The 21,105-nt window shown below is 42.5% G+C and overlaps 1 protein-coding gene across 1 annotated transcript; it reads right to left on the bottom strand.

The window, feature by feature from the left end:
- Nucleotides 1-3,624, bottom strand: zgc:86839 (Cyclin-dependent kinases regulatory subunit 2-like). Its single transcript, XM_064977375.1, has 3 exons — nt 3,434-3,624; nt 1,165-1,292; nt 1-906 (listed from the first exon to the last, which is right to left on the bottom strand). Exons 1-3 carry the CDS (start codon nt 3,523-3,525, stop codon nt 863-865), a joined length of 264 nt encoding a protein of 87 aa, XP_064833447.1. The 5' UTR covers nt 3,526-3,624; the 3' UTR covers nt 1-862.
- Nucleotides 3,625-21,105: the final 17,481 nt, after the last annotated feature.

A 21,105-nucleotide genomic window follows, 5' to 3' on the forward strand; every position in this document is an offset into this window, starting at 1 on the left:
CCAATTTCAAAAATATATTTATTCATTCTCATCAAAAGTAATGACATTCAAACAGCCAAACACCATAGATTGATTTAGGCTCAAGAGTGACAAACTTATTTCATACCATTGTGTATGTGGTGTAGACAATCACAAATGATACGTTTGTATTAGACTGATGCTATCCTCAGTGGTTCAGTAGCGGTGCAGTTTAGAGGCTGTACGGCTCTATCAACAGATCACAAATACACGAGCTGAAAAATAAACATGTTTGACTGGCCACCAAAAGTGGCCTGGCTGGCTACTCGTCATGCCACACGTGCTGCCTGCATGTCAGTGGACAGTAGATAGAAAACAGGTACTTTAGAGAACCTGGAACAAGTATACAAGCAAACACCATCTTTACTGAGCTTTCAATCAGAGTTGACTTTTTATGTACAAAAAGCTAGTCAATACCATCTGGTGCACCTACTTATAAATCCATTCAGTTAGAAAATAGAAAAACACAGTACATATCATTAGTCATAGAAAAGTGAGCACATGCAGCCGTTTGGGAAGGTTATACAACAATTATATTAAAGCGATAGAAAAACAACATGTTATGTCAATAACATGTTACTCAATACTTTATTTCAACACTTGATCAAAGGGTGGATATTCATCGTAGGCACTTTGGTATTAGTGTAGTACTAGTAGCAACATATTGGTGATGTATGATATTCATTAAATGCCACAGTGACAGAACATTCACATCCTCCATACAATCAGACTGAGCTTGGTTGCTGAGACAAATACAGCTTCATGCACAGCAGACAATATAACTTGAAGGGGAGCGAGTATTCAATGAATACCACGGAATGTTGACAGGAAGGAACGTTCCAGATCAGTTCTTCGGTAATGGTCGTCTAAACAGGAGAATGTGAGGCTCTGAAAGAAAGAAATATATATATATATAAAAAAGAAGAATTGACTTACAAATTACAAACCCTTCACATATAGTCTACGCTTAGCCTGGTCCCAGATCTGTTTGTGCCGTCTTGCCAACTCATTTGGGTCACTCACTGTCATGCCAAGTATGACAACATAAAATTGTCACAAAAAAAACAAAACAACAAGCCCTGCGACCAGGCTATTTGCCTTGAGACATGATTGATGTGGTGTAGACAAAGAATATAGGGTACAAACCAGGTTCATGGATCATATAGTGCACCCATCCAAGAGACTGCTGCACTCCCATTCGCCTCCACTCATCCTCAGACATCAGGTGGGATTTGGGGACTTGTTTCACCATCTCCCGCGGCAAAACAACATGTCTGTTGGAAGAGCAAGTAGAGCAACAAACAAACACATTTTTGTGCTGCCCCCTCATTGAGTGTCTCAAGTTAAAGGCCGACTGGGGTGCTGCCATTAGCTACTAAATTATCCTTAACTTTATTTCGGTGATTTTAAGATAATCAGGACATACATCTGGTGTAATAGAAGCAATTATTGGTTTTGTGATCGTCTTCTAAATTGTTATTTACACCAAGACTGACCACAAAGATTTTCCTTCACCAGAATGGGGGATCCCGTTTTCTGCAATGCCCGCATGACCGCAGTCGGCATTGAACTTTGTGACTTCAACGAGAGGGGGCAGTCATTTACCCCTAACTTACACCAAGGGTAAGCTCTATCACTAGGGTCCCAATATCTAGGTCCATAGGTGATATTAAAGAGAATGTGAAGGAAAGCAGAGTGATTGAGGCCAAAAGGTTGATCAGTAGGAAACAGGGTCAAATAAGTGAAAGCCAATCAGTGTTGCTGAGGGTTGAGAAGGTTTTGCCTGGAAAAGTACACACAGGCTTCCTTAGTTTCAATGTATGAGAATTTGTCCCATCCCCATTGTGGTGTTTTAAATGCCAAAGAATGGGACATGTAGCTGTTCAATGTAAAGAAAGGAAAGATGTGCCAAGTGTGGAAGGGAACATGATTATGGTGAATGTGGGAGCAATGTGAAGGTTTTTTGTTGTAATTGTGTGTGTGTGTGTGTGTGTGTGGGGGGGGGGGGAGATGGCTAAAGAGATATTGGGGTAACAGATGTAACTGTTGAAATGGTTGTTGACATGCTGAACAATCATAAGGGTGGAGTGTTTCAGCATGATATAGATTAAGTTTAATAGGGTGGGGGGTGGTAGAAGTTAGTAGGGATTTATGTATTTATTTATTTTTACATTTTTTTTTTAATGGTAGTACAGAATTGGACAGATCATGCATGAGTGGTCGTACATTCCAGTACAGTTGGTGGCGGAACGCACTTAAACGATTGTTGCTACCGCCATATCATAGAAGCTGTAGCTCTGGTGCAGGGCGTCGTTCTGCAGCGCGCCAATCCATCCGCATGCTTGTAGTGGAGATCTGACGCATGCGCATGGATATGGCGGTAAGCAAAGTGCTCATACATCTCATTTTGTATTTTGAAGAATTGACAGCAGGGATATAGATAAATGTTTGTCTCTACTCTAACGACATCATCTTAACATTGGTTACTTACAAAAGTATATTGAAGTTAGTCATTAAACACATTTCCCTCAATGGGAGAATAGTGAGTATGCATCTGAACAACGTCCTGGACCAGAGCAAACAAAGTAGTAGCACAGAACAATGAGACAGATATTTCACCGGATGTATAAGTGTGAAGCATCCGGTTGGGGTTTCCACTCACCAAATATGGTGGGAGAAGATGGATTTTGGCCGATATTCTGCTTATTCTTTCATCAATAAAACATTTGCTCTCAACAGTTCTGTTTCTAAAACTAGAATATGTTACACAGTGGTCAAATTTTTGTAGACTTTACGCTTTGCCAAAGGGGAAAAAAAGGGGGCAAAAAGCGTTGTTTAGAAGGGAGTGCAAGAGCAAATTGAGATGTTGCACACGCGCACTTCAGAGTGGGCGTTCCCTAACGGAAATATGCTAATAAATATTAGAACGGGCCAATAGGCTCTCGCTAGCTCGTACTTGCCTCTGCCCACTATGATTAATACTATATACTACTATATATGGTAGTATTACTAGTAGCAGCAAAGATGGAAGTAGTCACTTAACTCAATGTTAACTACCTAGCTAGATATTACCAGTTCACTGGAGTCATTTTAAATATAAAAAAGGACGAACGACAGTCGTTGGTAGCTACGCCATTTTCGGCACAGAGAATATAAAGTTGGCTAACTAGTTATTCGTGTGGTTTGCGTATTGCTACCTTTCACAGTTCGGAAAGTGAATTAGCTACATTTTGTCCACTATTTATTTTATTTTTTTATGGGGGAGAGAAATTGCATCACCATCTAACTGTAGATATATAACCCGTCCCACTACTTTGGTCCTTACATATCCTGGCTAGTTAGTTAAACCACACACGCTAATAGTAGCTACCAGCTAACGAGCCAAGTTAATAACAGGATCAGGAAGCGAACATACCTGTATTCATAGTGTTCGTCGTTATATTTGTCTGAGTAGTAGATTTGTTTGTGTGACATATTGCCAATAAACAACTTTGACAGTATACACATGCAATTCCACTGCACTTTGTTAGAAAGTATTCCACGAACGTCCCCACTGCTAGCTTCGTTGCAACACGTTTGGCTAACCGATTCAAACCTACGGGAGGAAAAAAAAGGCCTTACCAAGCCACTGATTGGATAAAAAGGGATCACATGACAATAACTAAGTATGTGCACGTCCAATGAGGGGAAAATGTCCACAGTAGGCAAATCAAGTGCCTAAATTACACCATTCACAACAATATATTTACGTTTCATCAAATAATTGTGATAGTTTTTCCGCTATGTTTTCATACACTTTGCAGCTGCGTCCTGCAACATTGTAACGAATGATGGAACGTACGACTTCAGCAGAACTCTGATAGCACCAAGCAGTGATAGCTATATTCTATCATCAGAGAGGACGAGACAACGGTACAGGGTTTACTCCGCCAACGACATAGATATGGTGACAATATACATATCTCTCCGCCCTAACAATGGGAGTCGTTGTCCACAAAGCGGCACGGTGGGCTGTCAAGCTCCCGCCTATCCTTTATTTCGATTGGTGGAAACATCTCATTATTGTAAATCATTTTTTAATATGTCTGACAAAGTGAAAATGTAGAGTTTCTATCAACCTCACTCGCGCTGCACATAATGTAGATATCAAAGAACACAGCTGTTCGCGGGCGGTGTAGTTGGGGAAACCATTCACTTCAGAAAAAGGTGTGATATTAATAAAGTTTCCTTTCATTATGCGTTATCGCTGTAAGACACTGATGCCCTTTGCAACCACGTACCTATGTGAGAGTGGATTCTCGGCCCTCACTAACATGAAAACTAAATGCAGGCACAGATTGTGTGGAAAATTATTTAAGACTGAGACTCTCTCCAATACAACCCGACACTGCAGAGTTATGTGCATGCTTTCAAGCACACCCTTAACCTGTGGTGAGTTATTCACATATTTCAATGAAAAAATAAGGTTTTAAATATAAGATGGTTAAATTATTGATGATTATTATTTGAGCCCTGGTCCCGTAAGAGGTCTTTGTCACTTCCCACGAGCCGGGTTGTGACAAAAACTCACACTCATTATTATGTTTAATAAATGTATTGTATAGTGAGTGTGTGGCAGGCTTACAATGATGGCAAAAAAAACAACATTTGAGAGTGGGCTGACCCTGATGCTAGGAGTATGCAGCTGGAGGTTTGGAACCACTGATGTAAGTGTAACAGTTTTGCTTCCGTCCCCCTCCTCCCCCTACATTAGCTCAAATCAGGGACCCTCTGCACACATCAACTACTGACACCCTTGAAGCATCCTTACCTATCCCTCCACAAAATCCGCGGCCCTTGGAGAACAAGGAAAATGACAACTTCAAGGCCTCAGAGCGAGTGACGTCACTGATTGAAATGCTATTAGCTCGCACCCGCTAACTAGCTAGCCATTTCACACCGGTTACATAGGCTATACGTACGTTAGCCAACAGAGCGCAGATAGTGCTGTTGGCTAGAGCGCACTTGCAAATACCAGAGTGGGCACACTTGTTAAATAACACAATATTGAATTGTGAGAACCATCAGTAGAGTGTAAAATGCGATGGAAACCCTTTTAACTTTTTTTTTTAAATATTCGCTACATGCTAATTTTACCTCAATGTATTTTTATGTGCACTACATCATCACGCACCTCCTTTTTTCTGCAACAAGTCAATTTGATACAAACACATCTCTGGTGCTAAAATGCGCATATTATTTATATGCAAATTTTAGAATATTCGCATGAAAATCTGTCTCCAATTGGATGGAAATCTAGCTACTGTAGGTATTCTGTAGGTGGATCAGGGAAGTGTGGAGTGCAATTGAGATTGCATCATCTATGGATCTGTTGGGGCGCTAGTCATTGTGGCATGAAGCCTTAGAGTTCTTGCGAAGGAATGATGGTGATCAGTTTTAGACGTGGGATTACAGACTGGGACAAGGAGAGGTTGAAGATGACAGTGAATATGCTTGCCAGCTGTTCTGTCCATAGTTACGGTTGGGTTGTTGCAAATGCACCAATATACAGTGGGGAGAACAAGTATTTGATACACTACCGATTTTGCAGGTTTTCCTACTTACAAAGCATGTAGAGGTATGTAATTTTTTAAATCATAGGTACACTTCAACTGTGAGAGACAGAATCTAAAACAAAATCCAGAAAATCACATTGTATGATTTTTAAGTAATTAATTTGCATTTTATTGCATGACACAAGTATTTGATCACCAACCAACCAGTAAGATTTCCGGCTCTCACAGACCTGTTAGTTTTTCTTTAAGAAGCCCTCCTGTTCTCCACTCATTACCTGTATTAACTGCACCTGTTTGAACTGGTTACCTGTATAAAAGACACCAGTCCACACACTCAATCAAACAGCCTCTCCACAATGGCCAAGACCAGAGAGCTGTGTAAGGACATCAGGGTTAAAATTGTGGACCTGCACAAGGCTGGGATGGGCTACAGGACAATAGGCAAGCAGCTTGGTGAGAAGGCAACAACTGTTGGCGCAATTATTAGAAAATGGAAGAAGTTCAAGATGACGGTCAATCACCCTCTGTCTGGGGCTCCATGCAAGATCTCACCTCGTGGGGCATCAATGATCATGAGGAAGGTGAGGGATCAGCCCAGAACTACACCGCAGGACCTGGTCAATGACCTGAAGAGAGCTGGGATCACAGTCTCAAAGAGAACCATTAGTAACACACTACGCCGTCATAGATTAAAATCCTGCAGCGCATGCAAGATCCCCCTGCTCAAGCCAGCGCATGTCCAGGCCCGTCTGAAGTGTGGTCTGATGAGACAAAAATAGAGCTTTTGAGTACAACCCCAAGAACACCATCCCAACCGTGAAGCATGGAGGTGGAAACATCATTCTTTGGGGATGCTTTTCTGCAAAGGGGACAGGACGACTACACCGTATTGAGGGGAGGATGGATGGGGCCATGTATCGCGAGATCTTGGCCAACAACCTCCTTACCTCAGTAAGAGCATTGAAGATGGGTCGTGGCTGGGTCTTCCAGCATAACAACGACCCGAAACACACAGCTAGGGCAACTAAGGAGTGGCTCCGTAAGAAGTATCTCAAGGTCCTGGAGTAGCCTAGCCAGTCTCCAGACCTGAACCCAATAGAACATTTTTGGAGGGAGCTGAAAGTCTGTATTGCCCAGCGACAGCCCCGAAACCTGAAGGATCTGGAGAAGGTCTGTATGGAGGAGTGGGCCAAAATCCCTGCTGCAGTGTGTGTAAACCTGGCCAAGAACTACAGGAAACGTATGATCTCTGTAATTGCAAACAAAGGTTTATGTACCAAATATTAAGTTCTGCTTTTCTGATGTATAAATACTTATGTCATGCAATTGTAACAGATGTGAAACAGCTAGCTTAGTTAGCGGTGTGCGCTAAATAGCGTTTCATCGGTGACGTCACTTGCTCTGAGACCTTGAAGTAGTAGTTCCCCTTGCTCTGCAAGGGCCGCAGCTTTTGTGGAGCAATGGGTAACGATGCTTTGTGGGTGACTGTTGTTGATGTGTGCAGAGGGTCCCTGGTTTGCGCCCGGGTATGGGCGAGGGGACGGTCTAAATTTATACTGTTACACAATAAAATGCAAATCAATTACTTAAAAATCATACAATGTGATTTTCTGGATTTTACAGACCTCTACATGATTTGTAAGTAGGAAAACCTGCAAAATTGGCAGTGTATCAAATACTTGTTATCCCCACTGTAAGTGGACACGTTGCATTTCAGCAATTTTGAAACCCACTTTATATCGGAGTGGTGCCCCTGTCAGGGTTTACCAGAATTGGACCCAGAAGCAGACCAGGACAAGGCGAGTATAACGATGGTGAGTATTTATTAATCAATGAGAACGTGGAGGTAGATAGTTCCGGGTGGAGGAGCGGGCAGCGGAGGTGGGTTGATGGGAGTGGATAGGCAGATCCAATGGATAACAACACACTGGCGACGGGCAGACAGGGATGGGGTATGGGTTCCGGGTGAATGGCTGTAGACAAAACAAACGGCGGTAAGTTAAAGGCAAGCAAGACGTACAAAAAAACAACAAAAAAAAACCTCTATAAACTGGAGGCTGGTTCGTGGGCACAACATACTGTTCCTGGCTAACGATCCGGCAGGGAATGGATGTCAGGTCAGAGCTTTTGAAGGGGAGAGGTGATGATCAGGACAGGTGTGCAGATTACTGATGGGATACAGGTGCGGGTGAACATCGATCTCCCAACAAGCTAATTCGCCCGGCAACCAGATATGGTGCGTTCCAGGACACCGGAAACACACTCCAGGACAGAAACACAGGCAAACACAGACTCAGGAAGCGGGATTCGTGACAGCCTCTTGCTCACACGTGTAGCTGCCCTCTCATTAGCTAGAATGGTCCCGCCTGACACTTTCCATTGTTAGTGCGGTCACTCTACTATTTTGTCCATAAAATACAAAATCTTTGATAATATTCATTGTCATTAACAACAGTATCAGAGGCTGTTTGCCTGCCTATCGCCATGTACCAGATCATTTCCAGATAATTTCCATCAATGATGTCGCTCTTGCTATTGGTGATTCTCGGATCCACCTCTACGCAGATGATACCATTCTGTATACTTCTGGCCATTCTTTGGACACTGTGTTAACTAACCTCCAGACGAGCTTCAATGACATACAACTCTCCTTCCGTGGCCTCCAACTGCAATTAAATGCAAGTAAAACTAAATGCATGCTCTTCAACCGATCGCTGCCCGCACCTGCCCGCCCATCCAGCATCACTACCCTGGACGGTTCTGACTTAGAATATGTGGACAACTACAAATACCTAGGTGTCTGGCTAGACTGTAAACTCTCCTTCCAGACTCACATCTCCAATCCAAAATTAAATCTAGAATCAGCTTCCTATTTCGCAACAAAGCATCCTTCACTCATGCTGCCAAACATACCCTCGTAAAACTGACCATCCTACCGATCCTCGACTTCAGCGATGTCATTTACAAAATATCCTCCAACACTCTACTCAACAAACTGGATGCAGTCTATCACAGTGCCATCCGTTTTGTCACCAAAGCCCCATACCCTACCCACCATTGCGACCTGTACGCTCTCGTTGGTTGGCCCTCGCTTCATACTCGTCGCCAAACCCACTGGCTCCAGGTCATCTACAAGTCTTTGCTAGGTAAAGCCCCGCCTTATTTCAGCTCACTGGTCACCATAGCAGCACCCACACGTAGCACGCGCTCCAGCAGGTATATCTCACTGGTCACCCCCAAAGCCAGTTCCTCTTTTGGCCGCCTTTCCTTCCAGTTCTCTGCTGCCAATGACTGGAACGAACTGCAAAAATCACTGAAGCTGGAGACTCATATCTCCCTCACTAGCTTTAAGCACCAGCTGTCAGAGCAGCTCACAGATCACTGCATCTGCACATAGCCCATCTAACTACCTCATCCCCATACTGTATTTATTTATTTATCTTGCTCCTTTGCACCCCAGTATCTCCACTTGCACATTCATCTTCTGCACATCTATCATTCCAGTGATTAATTGGTATATTGTAATTATTTCACCACCATGGCCTATTTATTACCTTACCTCCATTATCTTACCTCATTTGTACACACTGTAAAGTGCCTTGCGAAAGTATTCGGCCCCCTTGAACTTTGCGACCTTTTGCCACATTTCAGGCTTCAAACATAAAGATATAAAACTGTATTTTTTGGTGAAGAATCAACAACAAGTGGGACACAATCATGAAGTGGAACAACATTTATTGGATATTTCAAACTTTTTTAACAAATCAAAAACTGAAAAATTGGGCGTGCAAAATTATTCAGCCCCCTTAAGTTAATACTTTGTAGCGCCACCTTTTGCTGCGATTACAGCTGTAAGTCGCTTGGGGTATGTCTCTATCAGTTTTGCACATCGAGAGACTGAAATTTTTTCCCATTCCTCCTTGCAAAACAGCTCGAGCTCAGTGAGGTTGGATGGAGAGCATTTGTGAACAGCAGTTTTCAGTTCTTTCCACAGATTCTTGATTGGATTCAGGTCTGGACTTTGACTTGGCCATTCTAACACCTGGATATGTTTATTTTTGAACCATTCCATTGTAGATTTTGCTTTATGTTTTGGATCATTGTCTTGTTGGAAGGCAAATCTCCGTCCCAGTCTCAGGTCTTTTGCAGACTCCATCAGGTTTTCTTCCAGAATGGTCCTGTATTTGGCTCCATCCATCTTCCCATCAATTTTAACCATCTTCCCTGTCCCTGCTGAAGAAAAGCAGGCCCAAACCATGATGCTGCCACCACCATGTTTGACAGTGGGTATGGAGATGAGCGATGTTGCTTTTACGCCAAACATAACGTTTTGCATTGTTGCCAAAAAGTTCAATTTTGGTTTCATCTGACCAGAGCACCTTCTTCCACATGTTTGGTGTGTCTCCCAGGTGGCTTGTGGCAAACTTTAAACAACACTTTTTATGGATATCTTTAAGAAATGGCTTTCTTCTTGCCACTCTTCCATAAAGGCCAGATTTGTGCAATATACGACTGATTGTTGTCCTATGGACAGAGTCTCCCACCTCAGCTGTAGATCTCTGCAGTTCATCCAGAGTGATCATGGGCCTCTTGGCTGCATCTCTGATCAGTCTTCTCCTTGTATGAGCTGAAAGTTTAGAGGGACGGCCAGGTCTTGGTAGATTTGCAGTGGTCTGATACTCCTTCCATTTCAATATTATCGCTTGCACAGTGCTCCTTGGGATTTTTAAAGCTTGGGAAATGTTTTTGTATCCAAATCCGGCTTTAAACTTCTTCACAACAGTATCTCGGACCTGCCTGGTGTGTTCCTTGTTCTTCACGATGCTCTCTGCGCTTTTAACAGACCTCTGAGACTATCACAGTGCAGGTGCATTTATACGGAGACTTGATTACACACAGGTGGATTGTATTTATCATCATTAGTCATTTAGGTCAACATTGGATCATTCAGAGATCCTCACTGAACTTCTGGAGAGAGTTTGCTGCACTGAAAGTAAAGGGGCTGAATAATTTTGCACGCCCAATTTTTCAGTTTTTGATTTGTTAAAAAAGTTTGAAATATCCAATAAATGTCGTTCCACTTCACGATTGTGTCCCACTTGTTGTTGATTCTTCACAAAAAAATACAGTTTTATATCTTTATGTTTGAAGCCTGAAATGTGGCAAAAGGTCGCAAAGTTCAAGGGGGCCGAATACTTTCGCAAGGCACTGTATATAGATGTTTTCTATTGCATTATTGACTGTACGTTTGTTTATTCCATGTGTAACTCTGTGTTGTTGTTTGTGTCACACTGCTTTGCTTTATCTTGGCCAGGTCGCATTTGTAAATGAGAACTTGTTCTCAACCTGCCTAGCTGGTTAAATAAAGGTGAAATAAAAAAAATATATATAGAGTCAATGGTTGTAAAGATGCGGAGAGGTCTGTCTTGATTATTGTCCAGTCTTGTGGTCCAATACTGCAAGGAAAGACCTAGTGTCACGGCCGTCAAAAGAAGTGGACCAAAGTGCAGCGTGGTGAGCGTACATATTCCTATTTATTTAAAATGACGTCAACAAACGAGGAAACAACCGTGAAGCTTACAGGGCTAAGTTCCACTAACAAAGATAACTAAGATAACACTGAAGGAGGGGAAAAAGGTCTACCGAAGTATGATTCCCAATCGGAGACAACGAGAGACAGCTGTCCCTGATTGAGAACCATACCCGGTCAAAACATAGAAATAAAGAAACATAGAAAACAAAACATAGAATGCCCACCCAAATCACACCCCGAACAAACTAAAATAGAGATAAAAAAAAGCTAACTTCCCGAGTCTACCTTGCCGATGATGATTATTATTATTGCTAGCCACATGCTCTAAGTCCTCTCTGGTCCGCCAAGGTGTTTTAATGGGCTGATGTGGGTCATGCTAATACAGAAAGAACCATTGTTCATGTATTTTATCCTCTTTAAAACCTTTGGCCTTTTTATGCCATTGTGTTTACCACTTCAATGCCCTTGAAGCATATAAAAAAAATTGTATCATTATATTACATATTCAACAAAATAATATTAATGTTGCCTTTAATAGAAGGAACTATGAATTCTGTATCAGAGACTTCTACAGGAGAATGTCAGCCCATCGGTCTGTGAGCTGAAGCTGAAGTGCAGCTGGGTCATGCAGCAAGATCCAAAATACCCAATCAAGTATACATGAAAATTGCTGAAAAGCAACATATCTGAGGTTTTGGACTGGCCTAGTCAAAGTCCAGACCTAATCTAATCCCAATTGAGATGTTGTGGCAGGACTTTAAATGAGTAGTTCATGGTTGAAAACCCACAAATGTTGCTGAGTTACAGCAGTTCTGCATGGAAGAGAGGGACAAACTTCCTCCACAGCGATGTGAGACTGATCAACAACTACAGGAAGAGTTTGGTTGGAGTCGTTGCAGCTAAAGGAGTCACAACCAGTTATTGACTGTAAAGTGGCAATGACCTTTTCCACACAGAAGCATTGGGTGTTGCTTAACTTTTATGAAATAAATTAAATAAGTATGTCATTATGTTATTTGTTCACTCGGGTTCCCTTTATCTAATGTTAGGTTCAGTTTGAAGATCTGACCAGTGGGCTGTAGCCTCAGGCCTTAATTCTCTGACTCCTGCCCTCTCTTCCAATGAGCCAGGGACTGAGTATTTAACATATGTCTGTGGACAATCTTTATTTCATGAGTAAAATTCATCTTTGAGAGAACAAATGGGAACGACGCTGGGACATTTGTGCGCTGCCCTATTGGACTCCCAATCACAGCTGGTTGTGATACAGCTGGGAATCAAACCAGAGTCTGTAGTGACGCCTCTTGCACTGAGATGCAGTGCCTTAGACCGCTGCGCCACTCGGGAGCTCGAAGACTTGACTCAGGATTAACAATAGTGACTTCAACCCATATCAGATGTAAGAATATTGGATAGCTTATTGTACGTACAGTACAAACACATAAATAACCACAATAATACATCCTGTGTCACATTTATGACACTTCATCCAAAGTGCTTTACCTTAAAATCTTAAAACTAAAAACAGGGAATGCTGGCTTAAGTGGACGATGACTACGTTTGGGCAGCAGTGAAGAGATGTGTAAAGACAAATTAATATCATGCAATCTTATTTTGACTTAGCTTCTCACTTGTAAAATATTCAATTTTATTTGATTTTGGATGACAGGGTAAAATGTGGCAATGACATTACATTTTAGGGGGAGGGGGTAGAGGAAGAGGGAATTTCTTCAACCAAACCCATCTACACCCATCTATCCACACTCTCCACCCACATCCTTCCAGACAAGTGCCATCTGTCAACTCTCAGTAAAAAAACACACTTGATGCTTATTTATAAAACCCTCTTAGGCCTCACTCCCCCCTATCTGAGACACCTACTGTAGCCCTCATCCTCCACATTCAACACCTATTCTGCCAGTCACATTCTGTTAAAAGTCCCCAAGGCACGCACATCCCTGGGTCGCTCCTCTTTTCAGTTCGCTGCAGCTAGTGCCTGGAACGAGCTGAAAAAAAACCCCACTCAAACTGGGCCGTTTTATCTCCATCTCTTCATTCAAAGACTCAATCATGGACACTCTTACGGGCAGTTGTGGCTGCTTCGCATAATGTATTATTGTCTCTACCTTCTTGCCTGTTGTGCTGTTGTCTGTGCCCAATAATGTTTGTACCATGTTTTGTGCTGCTATCTTGTTGTGCTGCTGCCATGTTGTGTTGCTACCATGTTGTTTTTTATGTTGTGTTGCTACCATGCTGTGTTTTCATGTGTTGCTGCCATGCTATGTTGTTGTCTTAGGTATCTCTTTATGTAGTGTCTCAACGTCTCAACGTCTAAAGTGAAGAGGTGCCTCCGGGATGTTGACCTTCTAGGCAGAGTTCCTCTGTCCAGTGTCTGTGTTCTTTTGCCCATCTTAATATTTTATTTTTATTGGCCAGTCTGAGATATGGCTTTTTCTGTGCAACTCTGCCTAGAAGGCCAGCATCCCGGAGTCACCTCTTCACTGTTGACGTTGAGACTGGTGTTTTGCGGGTATTATTTAATGAAGCTGCCAGTTGAGGACTTGTGAGGCATCTGTTTCTCAAACAAGACACTTGTAATGTACTTGTCCTCTGCACACACCATTACTTTTCAAGGATTTTCATTGCTGACCAAAAATGAGCTATAACTGAGCAAATAAAGATCTAAACTCGCAATGAATATCAACAAATGTGTTCAAGCGGCTAGACCCGCTTTGATCTCAAAAACACATCTTGTGACTGCATGATTGAAAGGCTGCTTGTGGCTGTCAACGCAGGCCTACAATAATTATACTTCGATTGGGAGGACAGTGTGCAACACATCACATCCAGAGGACACTTTGGGTAGCCTGGTGGTTAGAGCATTGGACTAGTAACTGAAAGGTTGCAAGTTCAAATCCCTGAGCTGACAAGGTACAAAATCTGTCCTTCTACCCCTGAACAGGCAGCTAACCCACTGTTCCTAGGCCGTCATTGAAAATAAGAATTTGTTCTTAACTGACTTGCCTAGTAAAATAAAGGTAAAAAATCATAATAGCTTGAAAGGATTTTGATGTCGTGATCTAGAGTTTGCTTGTCTGGCTTTTTAAAAACTTGCTCAGGTCAAGCGAAAAACAGTTCATGTCGAGCCCTCTGCTAACAGTTAACCCTCTCTTTCCTTGAAAGACGGGGAAGGAGAGGAGGGTCTCAGCTGAAGTCCAACAATTCTGATATGTTGTGTCCAGTTGTCCCTCAAACAGCCATGCAGGTACCATCAACCAGCCTACATTCGCTCTGTGAGTGAACTTTGATTGTCAAGAGATATAGATAGATATAGAGAGCAAGAGAGAGAGAGAAAGAGAGGGTTAACTGTTAATTTGTGATAGTTTATTCCACTTGCTTTGGAAATGTTAACATACACCGAGTGCACACAACATTAGGAACACCTTCCAGAACTAAGGAAGAAAGGGGTTATGGTCTTTATCGAATCTCCAACGACAAGGTTTGCATAATTTGAGCCTACTGCTGTGCCTTTAGTTTGTAGGTAGAATTTCTCATCAAACTTGAAATAGTAATTTGTAAGTTCAACAGCAAGTCATTAGGCAGATTCACTGAGTCTTCACATGACTTCAGGAATTTGGCAATCAATCGTAGACCTTCAGCATGGGGAATTCTTTTTTACCTTTATTTAACCAAATTCTTATTTTCAATGACAGCCTAGGAACAGTGGGTTAACTGCCTGTTCAGTGGCAGAATGACAGATTCGTACCTTGTCCGCTCGGGGGTTGAACTTGCAACCTTCCGGTTGCTAGTTCAGCACTCTAACCACTAGGCTACTCTGCCGCCCCATGCAGGTGTACAAACCGGTCACATCTAGTGTAATGAGCAGTACATCTGATTCAAGTTGACAGTCATTTAAGCAGTTGAGTAAATCTTTTGTGTCTTTTAAAATGGACGGCGACTTAAAAAAGGAAATCTTTCACACAAAAAATCTATTCATTTCTAAAGGGGCTCTATCACTGATCATATGCCACCGATAATAGGTCTGGGTGGAGGCTGACTAGGGTTCTTATGCACTTTCGGGAGGGAAAAAATGACTGAGGTGAGGCATGCTGTAACAAGCTATCAATTTCTGATTTTATATAGTTATATAGGCAGATTGGTCACTTTGCAAAAGTCGATAGGGGCAGTACAGGTTCAGTGTCACGCCCTGACCATATAGAGCCTTTTTATTCTCTATTTTGGTTAGGTCGGGGTGTGACTAGGGGGGTGTTCCTATCTAGGTTGTTTGTTTCTATGTTGGCCTGGTATGGTTCCCAATCAGAGGCAGTTGTTTATCGTTGTCTCTGATTGGGGATGATATTTAGGCAGCCATTTCCCCACTGTGTTTTGTGGGATCTTGTTTTTGTGTTGTTGCCTTTGAGCACTTCATTGACATCACGTTTCGTTGTTTCTTTATTTTCTCTTGTTCAAAGTTTCGCTTCAATAAATATGTGAAACCCAGATCACGCTGCGCTTTGGTCCGAGTATGCTTCCAACGACGATCGTGACAGAAAATGTTTTTCAATATCAGAATTGTAATCGTTCATGTCCATGACAACTATTGCCCTACCTTTATCCGCAGGTTTTATGATGATGTCCTTATTCTCCTTAGTGCTCGTCTTTCGGGTGGAGGAAGAGTGTGACATTGGGGTCCATGGTCATTTTAAAATATATAGTTTCCAATTCCTTTTCAACCAGTCTGCCAAACGTGGTGACAACTGGGCTTGAAAGGTATGGGGTGATGAACGATGAGGGTTTTGGAAAAAGTGCGGGGGACTGCGGAGGGGGACGCTGGATTGGTGTTCCTCGTTCTTTGTAGGGGCTTCAATATGTAGCTTGTGCTGGATCTATTTAGAGAGGAAAATAAACATTTCAGTTAAAGTTGTCGCATGAATTTGTAAGTATCCACTTTCAATTTGAAAACATTTTGAGTGTTTGAGAAAAATAGTTCCTTACTTAGTATAGTCTCCTGCGTCAGTGTCAGGGATATTTTGGAGAGGTTCAGGACAGGAACTTGCACGTCCTTGGTGACTGCCTCGGTGGGCCCCATGCTCTGTCTGCCTCTCCTGGTTTTGGAAGCGCTACATTGATGACCTAATTTTATTTTGGGGTTCATCTAAAGACCATCTTGATGACTTTGTCTGTGACCTGAACAACTCAATGACTTTCCTTCAATTCACTGTTGAAAGAGACTCCAACAGTATCAACTTCCTATATCTCAAAATATTCAAAACTACTATCTATCGGAACCCAAAAGAGAGGAATTACTGTCCTCCACTTCAACAGTAATCGTCGGCGACATCTCAAAACCAGTATCCCGACTGGCCAGTTTCTACGCCTGAGACGCATCTACTCTATACTCAAAGAGTTTGATGCTCAGGCAGAGGACATGACAGATACAGTGCATTCGGGAGGGTATTCAAACCCTATTAACGTTTTCTACATGTTGTTATGTTACAGGCTTATTCTAAAATGGTTTAGAATGGTTTAGATAAAATATTTTTCCCCCCTGATCAATCTACACACAATACCCCATAATGACAAAGCAAAGAGATTTCAGCTAAATTTCGAGTCCCATAGCAAAGGGTCTGAATACTTCTGTAAACAAACTAAAAAAAAAGTTTTTTTTATTCATTTGTTTTGTAAAAATGTCTAAAAACCTGTTTTTGCTTTGTCATTATGGGGTATTGTGTGTAGATTGATGAGAAAAAAATATTTAATCAATTTTAGAAAAAGGCTGTAATGTAACAAAATGTGGGAAATGTCAAGGGGTCTGAATACTTTCTGAACGAACTGTTTATTGCAACAATTGTGGGATCACTAATGTTTTTATTCCCACTATGTACCACCCTCACACAGGTGTAGGCAATTGTAATTATCATGCCGAAATGCATTACGAAATGCCGAAATGCACTGCCGGACCGAAAATTAAAAGGTGAAATGAAATGCATTTTTAAACACTTTTTTGGTGTGCCGCCGTTTCCCAATGTTTCTTGAACTTGATATTTAATTTGATGAGTATTTTTTATCTTTCTGTCACACTCACACAGTCTAATCCTCTTGTTTGTGCTGCCAACCTAGGCTGTAACCCCCCCATAGGCCCTGTGAATATTCGATGAAGGGCCTTGTACTTCTGGGTATGAACAAAACTAAAAACTTTAAAAACTATTATTTATTTGTTGTTATTTATTTTCTGTTGTTCCAAGTCCAATTTTGACACAATAAAACGAAAACAAGCCATTTTACCTTTTTTTCCACTCTCCATTTTGACTCCGAAATCTAAATAAAACTACAAGGACATTGAATTAGTAATTAACACTATTCTTGATTCATTTTTGCACAAATGTAAGTTTTGCAACATAGTTTTGCAACTCATTTTCAGTGAATAAAACATTTTGTTCAAAAACGTCAAGTTAATGTCAAGGGAAAATACAGTCAAGAAGAAATACTGTAAAGTTTAAACACAATTGAAAATAACGTGCACATTTTGCTTCAGTAAATGTTTTAATTAATACTAAATCCTCATATGACAATATTAAAATAACCATGTAGTAACATTATCCTCCAAATGCATCCACCAAATTCCCCCAACCCTACTACAAGTCATTTGTCAATGTGACATTTGTGATGGCATGTGTGCACAGGCATGGCCTCCCCATCCCTGCCAGTATACAGTGGAGCATCTCTCCCCTCACAAATACAACTCACCGCCAGGCAGGCAGCCATGGCATTTGCTGGATTAGAGCTGTCAGTCTCTTTAGCCAGCCCCCTCACCCCATTCTTGTTGCTATGCTGTCTTTGAAACTATGGTTACGGCAAAGGTGCCTTTAGGGAGTGATCATCCTGTGCTGACTTACCTCGTTTATATGGCCAATCATGGTTGACTGACTATCCAACTGACTGGCTGTTTCAATATGGAAACAAATAAACAGTTATTTGATGACTGTTAGGTATGGGGCTAGGAAAATTATTTGATCCAAATCTAATTCTTCTTCTTTGACTAGCAAATAGATGATGACCTTGTAACTGTGTCTGGATAGCACTGTGTTTACAAAAGCTGAGAATATATACAGTACCTGAGAAATAAATAATGATTGTGTTTTTAAAATGTGTGTTATTATGATTCCTATTTAATGAATTTGTTAAAATAACAAATGAAAAGCTTTTCTAAATACCATGTTCCATCTTGAATTAATTGAATGCCATTACAACTGTAACATATACAGTATTTCACATGGATGAAATCAACCACAATTGTATTGTCTGTTTCTCCATCGTGAGTTGATATGGATATTTTAACTCTGCATGCGCTCCTGGTTTAGAGGACAATTCCCCAGCCTATCTTCCACACACACACACACACACACACACACACACACACACACACACACACACACACACACACACACACACACACACACACACACACACACACACACACACACACACACACACACACACACACACACACACACGCACAGCCTCGATTTCCTCTCCCCCACTTCCTGTTGCTCCTGTCTTAATGAACCAGTCTGAGAGAGGGCTTGACACACTCGAGTCATGATTATGGAGATGATCTGTCAGGGTTGTGTGGATTATTATAGTCAACAGGAAATTATTCTCTTTCTCTCTCTCTCTCTCTCTCTCTCTCTCTCTCTCTCTCTCTCTCTCTCTCTCTCTCTTTTTTTTTCTCTCTTTTTCTCTCTCTTTCTCTCTCTCTCTCTCTCTCTCTCTCCCTCTCTCACTCTTCCTCTTTCACTCTCTCCCTCTCTCCCTCCCTCTCTGTTTCTCTCACTCTCTTACTCTCTCTTTCTCTCTCACGCTCTCTCTTTCACTCTCTCTCTCTCTGAGTAGTGGCCATTGAATGGTCTCTGTGTTTGCCATTTTCCAGGCCAGTTTTGTAACAACATAACAAAACAACATACAGTTTAATTATTCTGTATGGATTGACTGATACCCCACTGGGACCGCGGTCATTTAGATTACTAGGTTCTGTGTGAAATCTCATGGCACACAAACTAAGCACAAGCTTAACAGTTTTTTCCCCATTTCAACCAACATTAGGTATCATTATATTATATGTAACGTCTATATTACTTTATTTTCTTGTTTCTGTAGCTAAACCATCATGGACAAATTTACTCAGGGCCTTCAGCCGATGATGTCAGTTTTACTCCATAATCAAAACAACAACAACAACACATTGTACTGTACACAGTACAGACACTATTATAAGGCACAGACGTCCCTGTATTAATACAATTACTGTTAAAAATCAAATAAACTTACAGTCCACATATGGTATTTTGCTGAATGCCAACACGTGTGAACATATGAGTCATCATTTACTGTCACACCCTGATTGTCTCCACCCCCTCCAGTTGTCGCCCATCTTCCACATTATCCCCTGTGTATTTATACCTGTGTTCTCTGTTTGTCTGATGCCAGTTTGTTTTGTTCATTGAAACAACCAGCATTTTCCCCCTTTGCTCCTGTCTTGTCTAAATTACTGTTTTCTAGTTTTTTTTTGTACCCTGCCCCACTACTCTGGATTACCGACCTATGCCTGCCCTGAACCTGAGCCTGCCTGCCGTCCTGTACCTTTGGCCCGCTACTCTGGATTACCGACCTCTGCCTGACCTGACCCTCAGCCTGCCTGCCTGCCGTCCTGTACCTTTGGCCCGCTACTCTGGATTACCGACCTCTGCCTGACTTTACTCCGAGCCTGCCTGCCATCCTGTACCTTTGCCCGTGTTGTTGTAATAAACATTGTTACTTCGACACAGTCTGCATCTGGGTTTTATCTTAAACGTGATAGCACAAACTGTCCATGACTGACCCAGCAGACTCGGACCAGCTCCGCAACGCCCTCTCCTCCCAAAGAGCCACTATTTGTAGGCACGAGGAGTTGCTTTGTGGTCTTATGGAAGGGCTCCAGACCTTGGCCGAACGCCACAACCAAGCATTGAACACGTTGCTGGAGCAATTCCTTGGGTTGTCTACTATGCAGCATATTACTAAGGTAATGTCCCAGCCCCTCAATAACCCGGCTGTTAGCAGCGCCGTCACCCCGGTTTCCCGGGAACATCACTTACCTCCCCCTGAACGTTTTGATGGAGAGTCCTTAACCTGTCGGGTGTTCCTCATTCAGTGTTCTCTCATCATCAAGCTGCAGCCTTCCTCCTTCCCCTCAGAACGCTCGAAGATAGCGTACCTCATCACGCTGATACCCGGGAGGGCCCTCGCCTGGGCTACGGCCATTTGAGAACAGCAGTATGCTTCAGTCTGGAGGAATTTGTGGCAGAGGTGGAAAAAGTTTTCGAGGCCCTGTTGTCCGGAAGAGAGGCTGCCCGGAAGTTACCAGCTTTGGCAGAACTCCCCCAGTGTGGCAGAATATGCTGTGGATTTCCACATGCTAGCAGAGGAGGGTGCCTGGAACATGGAAGTGCTGTTCGACACGTTCCTGCACAGATTATCAGAGTAAGTAAAGGACGCTTGCAGCCCGGGAACTACCGATGGACCTCGACTCACTCATCGCCTTAACCATCTGGATCGATGGACGGCTCTGGGAACGTAGGAGGGAGAAGAGGTCTGGTTGCGGTCCCAATCGCTCACTCAAGTATCCCACCTTGCATCTGATGAACTCCGGATGTCCCTGGCGTCTACGTCCCCGAGAAGTCCCGAGCTTACCCGAGTTTCTCCAAGTGCCCCCGAAGACTGCCGATTCACCTCTTCCCGAGCTGATGCAGCTCAGCAGGGCTAGGCTGCCTTCAGCCAAATGGGCATGCAGACTGAACACCCAGAGTTGTCTGTATTGCAGTACTGTCGGTCATTATGTGTCTACCTGTCCTTTCAAGAGAACCAGCTCATTTGTAGGAGTGAGTATTCTGGTGGGTCTTAAGGATCATTTTGCTTCTCCCCTTACTCGCCCCCCTCTCCATGCCATCCTACTATGGGGCA

This window comes from Oncorhynchus masou, chromosome 11 (genome assembly GCF_036934945.1).
Source record: "Oncorhynchus masou masou isolate Uvic2021 chromosome 11, UVic_Omas_1.1, whole genome shotgun sequence".
NCBI classification, from domain to species: domain Eukaryota; kingdom Metazoa; phylum Chordata; class Actinopteri; order Salmoniformes; family Salmonidae; genus Oncorhynchus; species Oncorhynchus masou.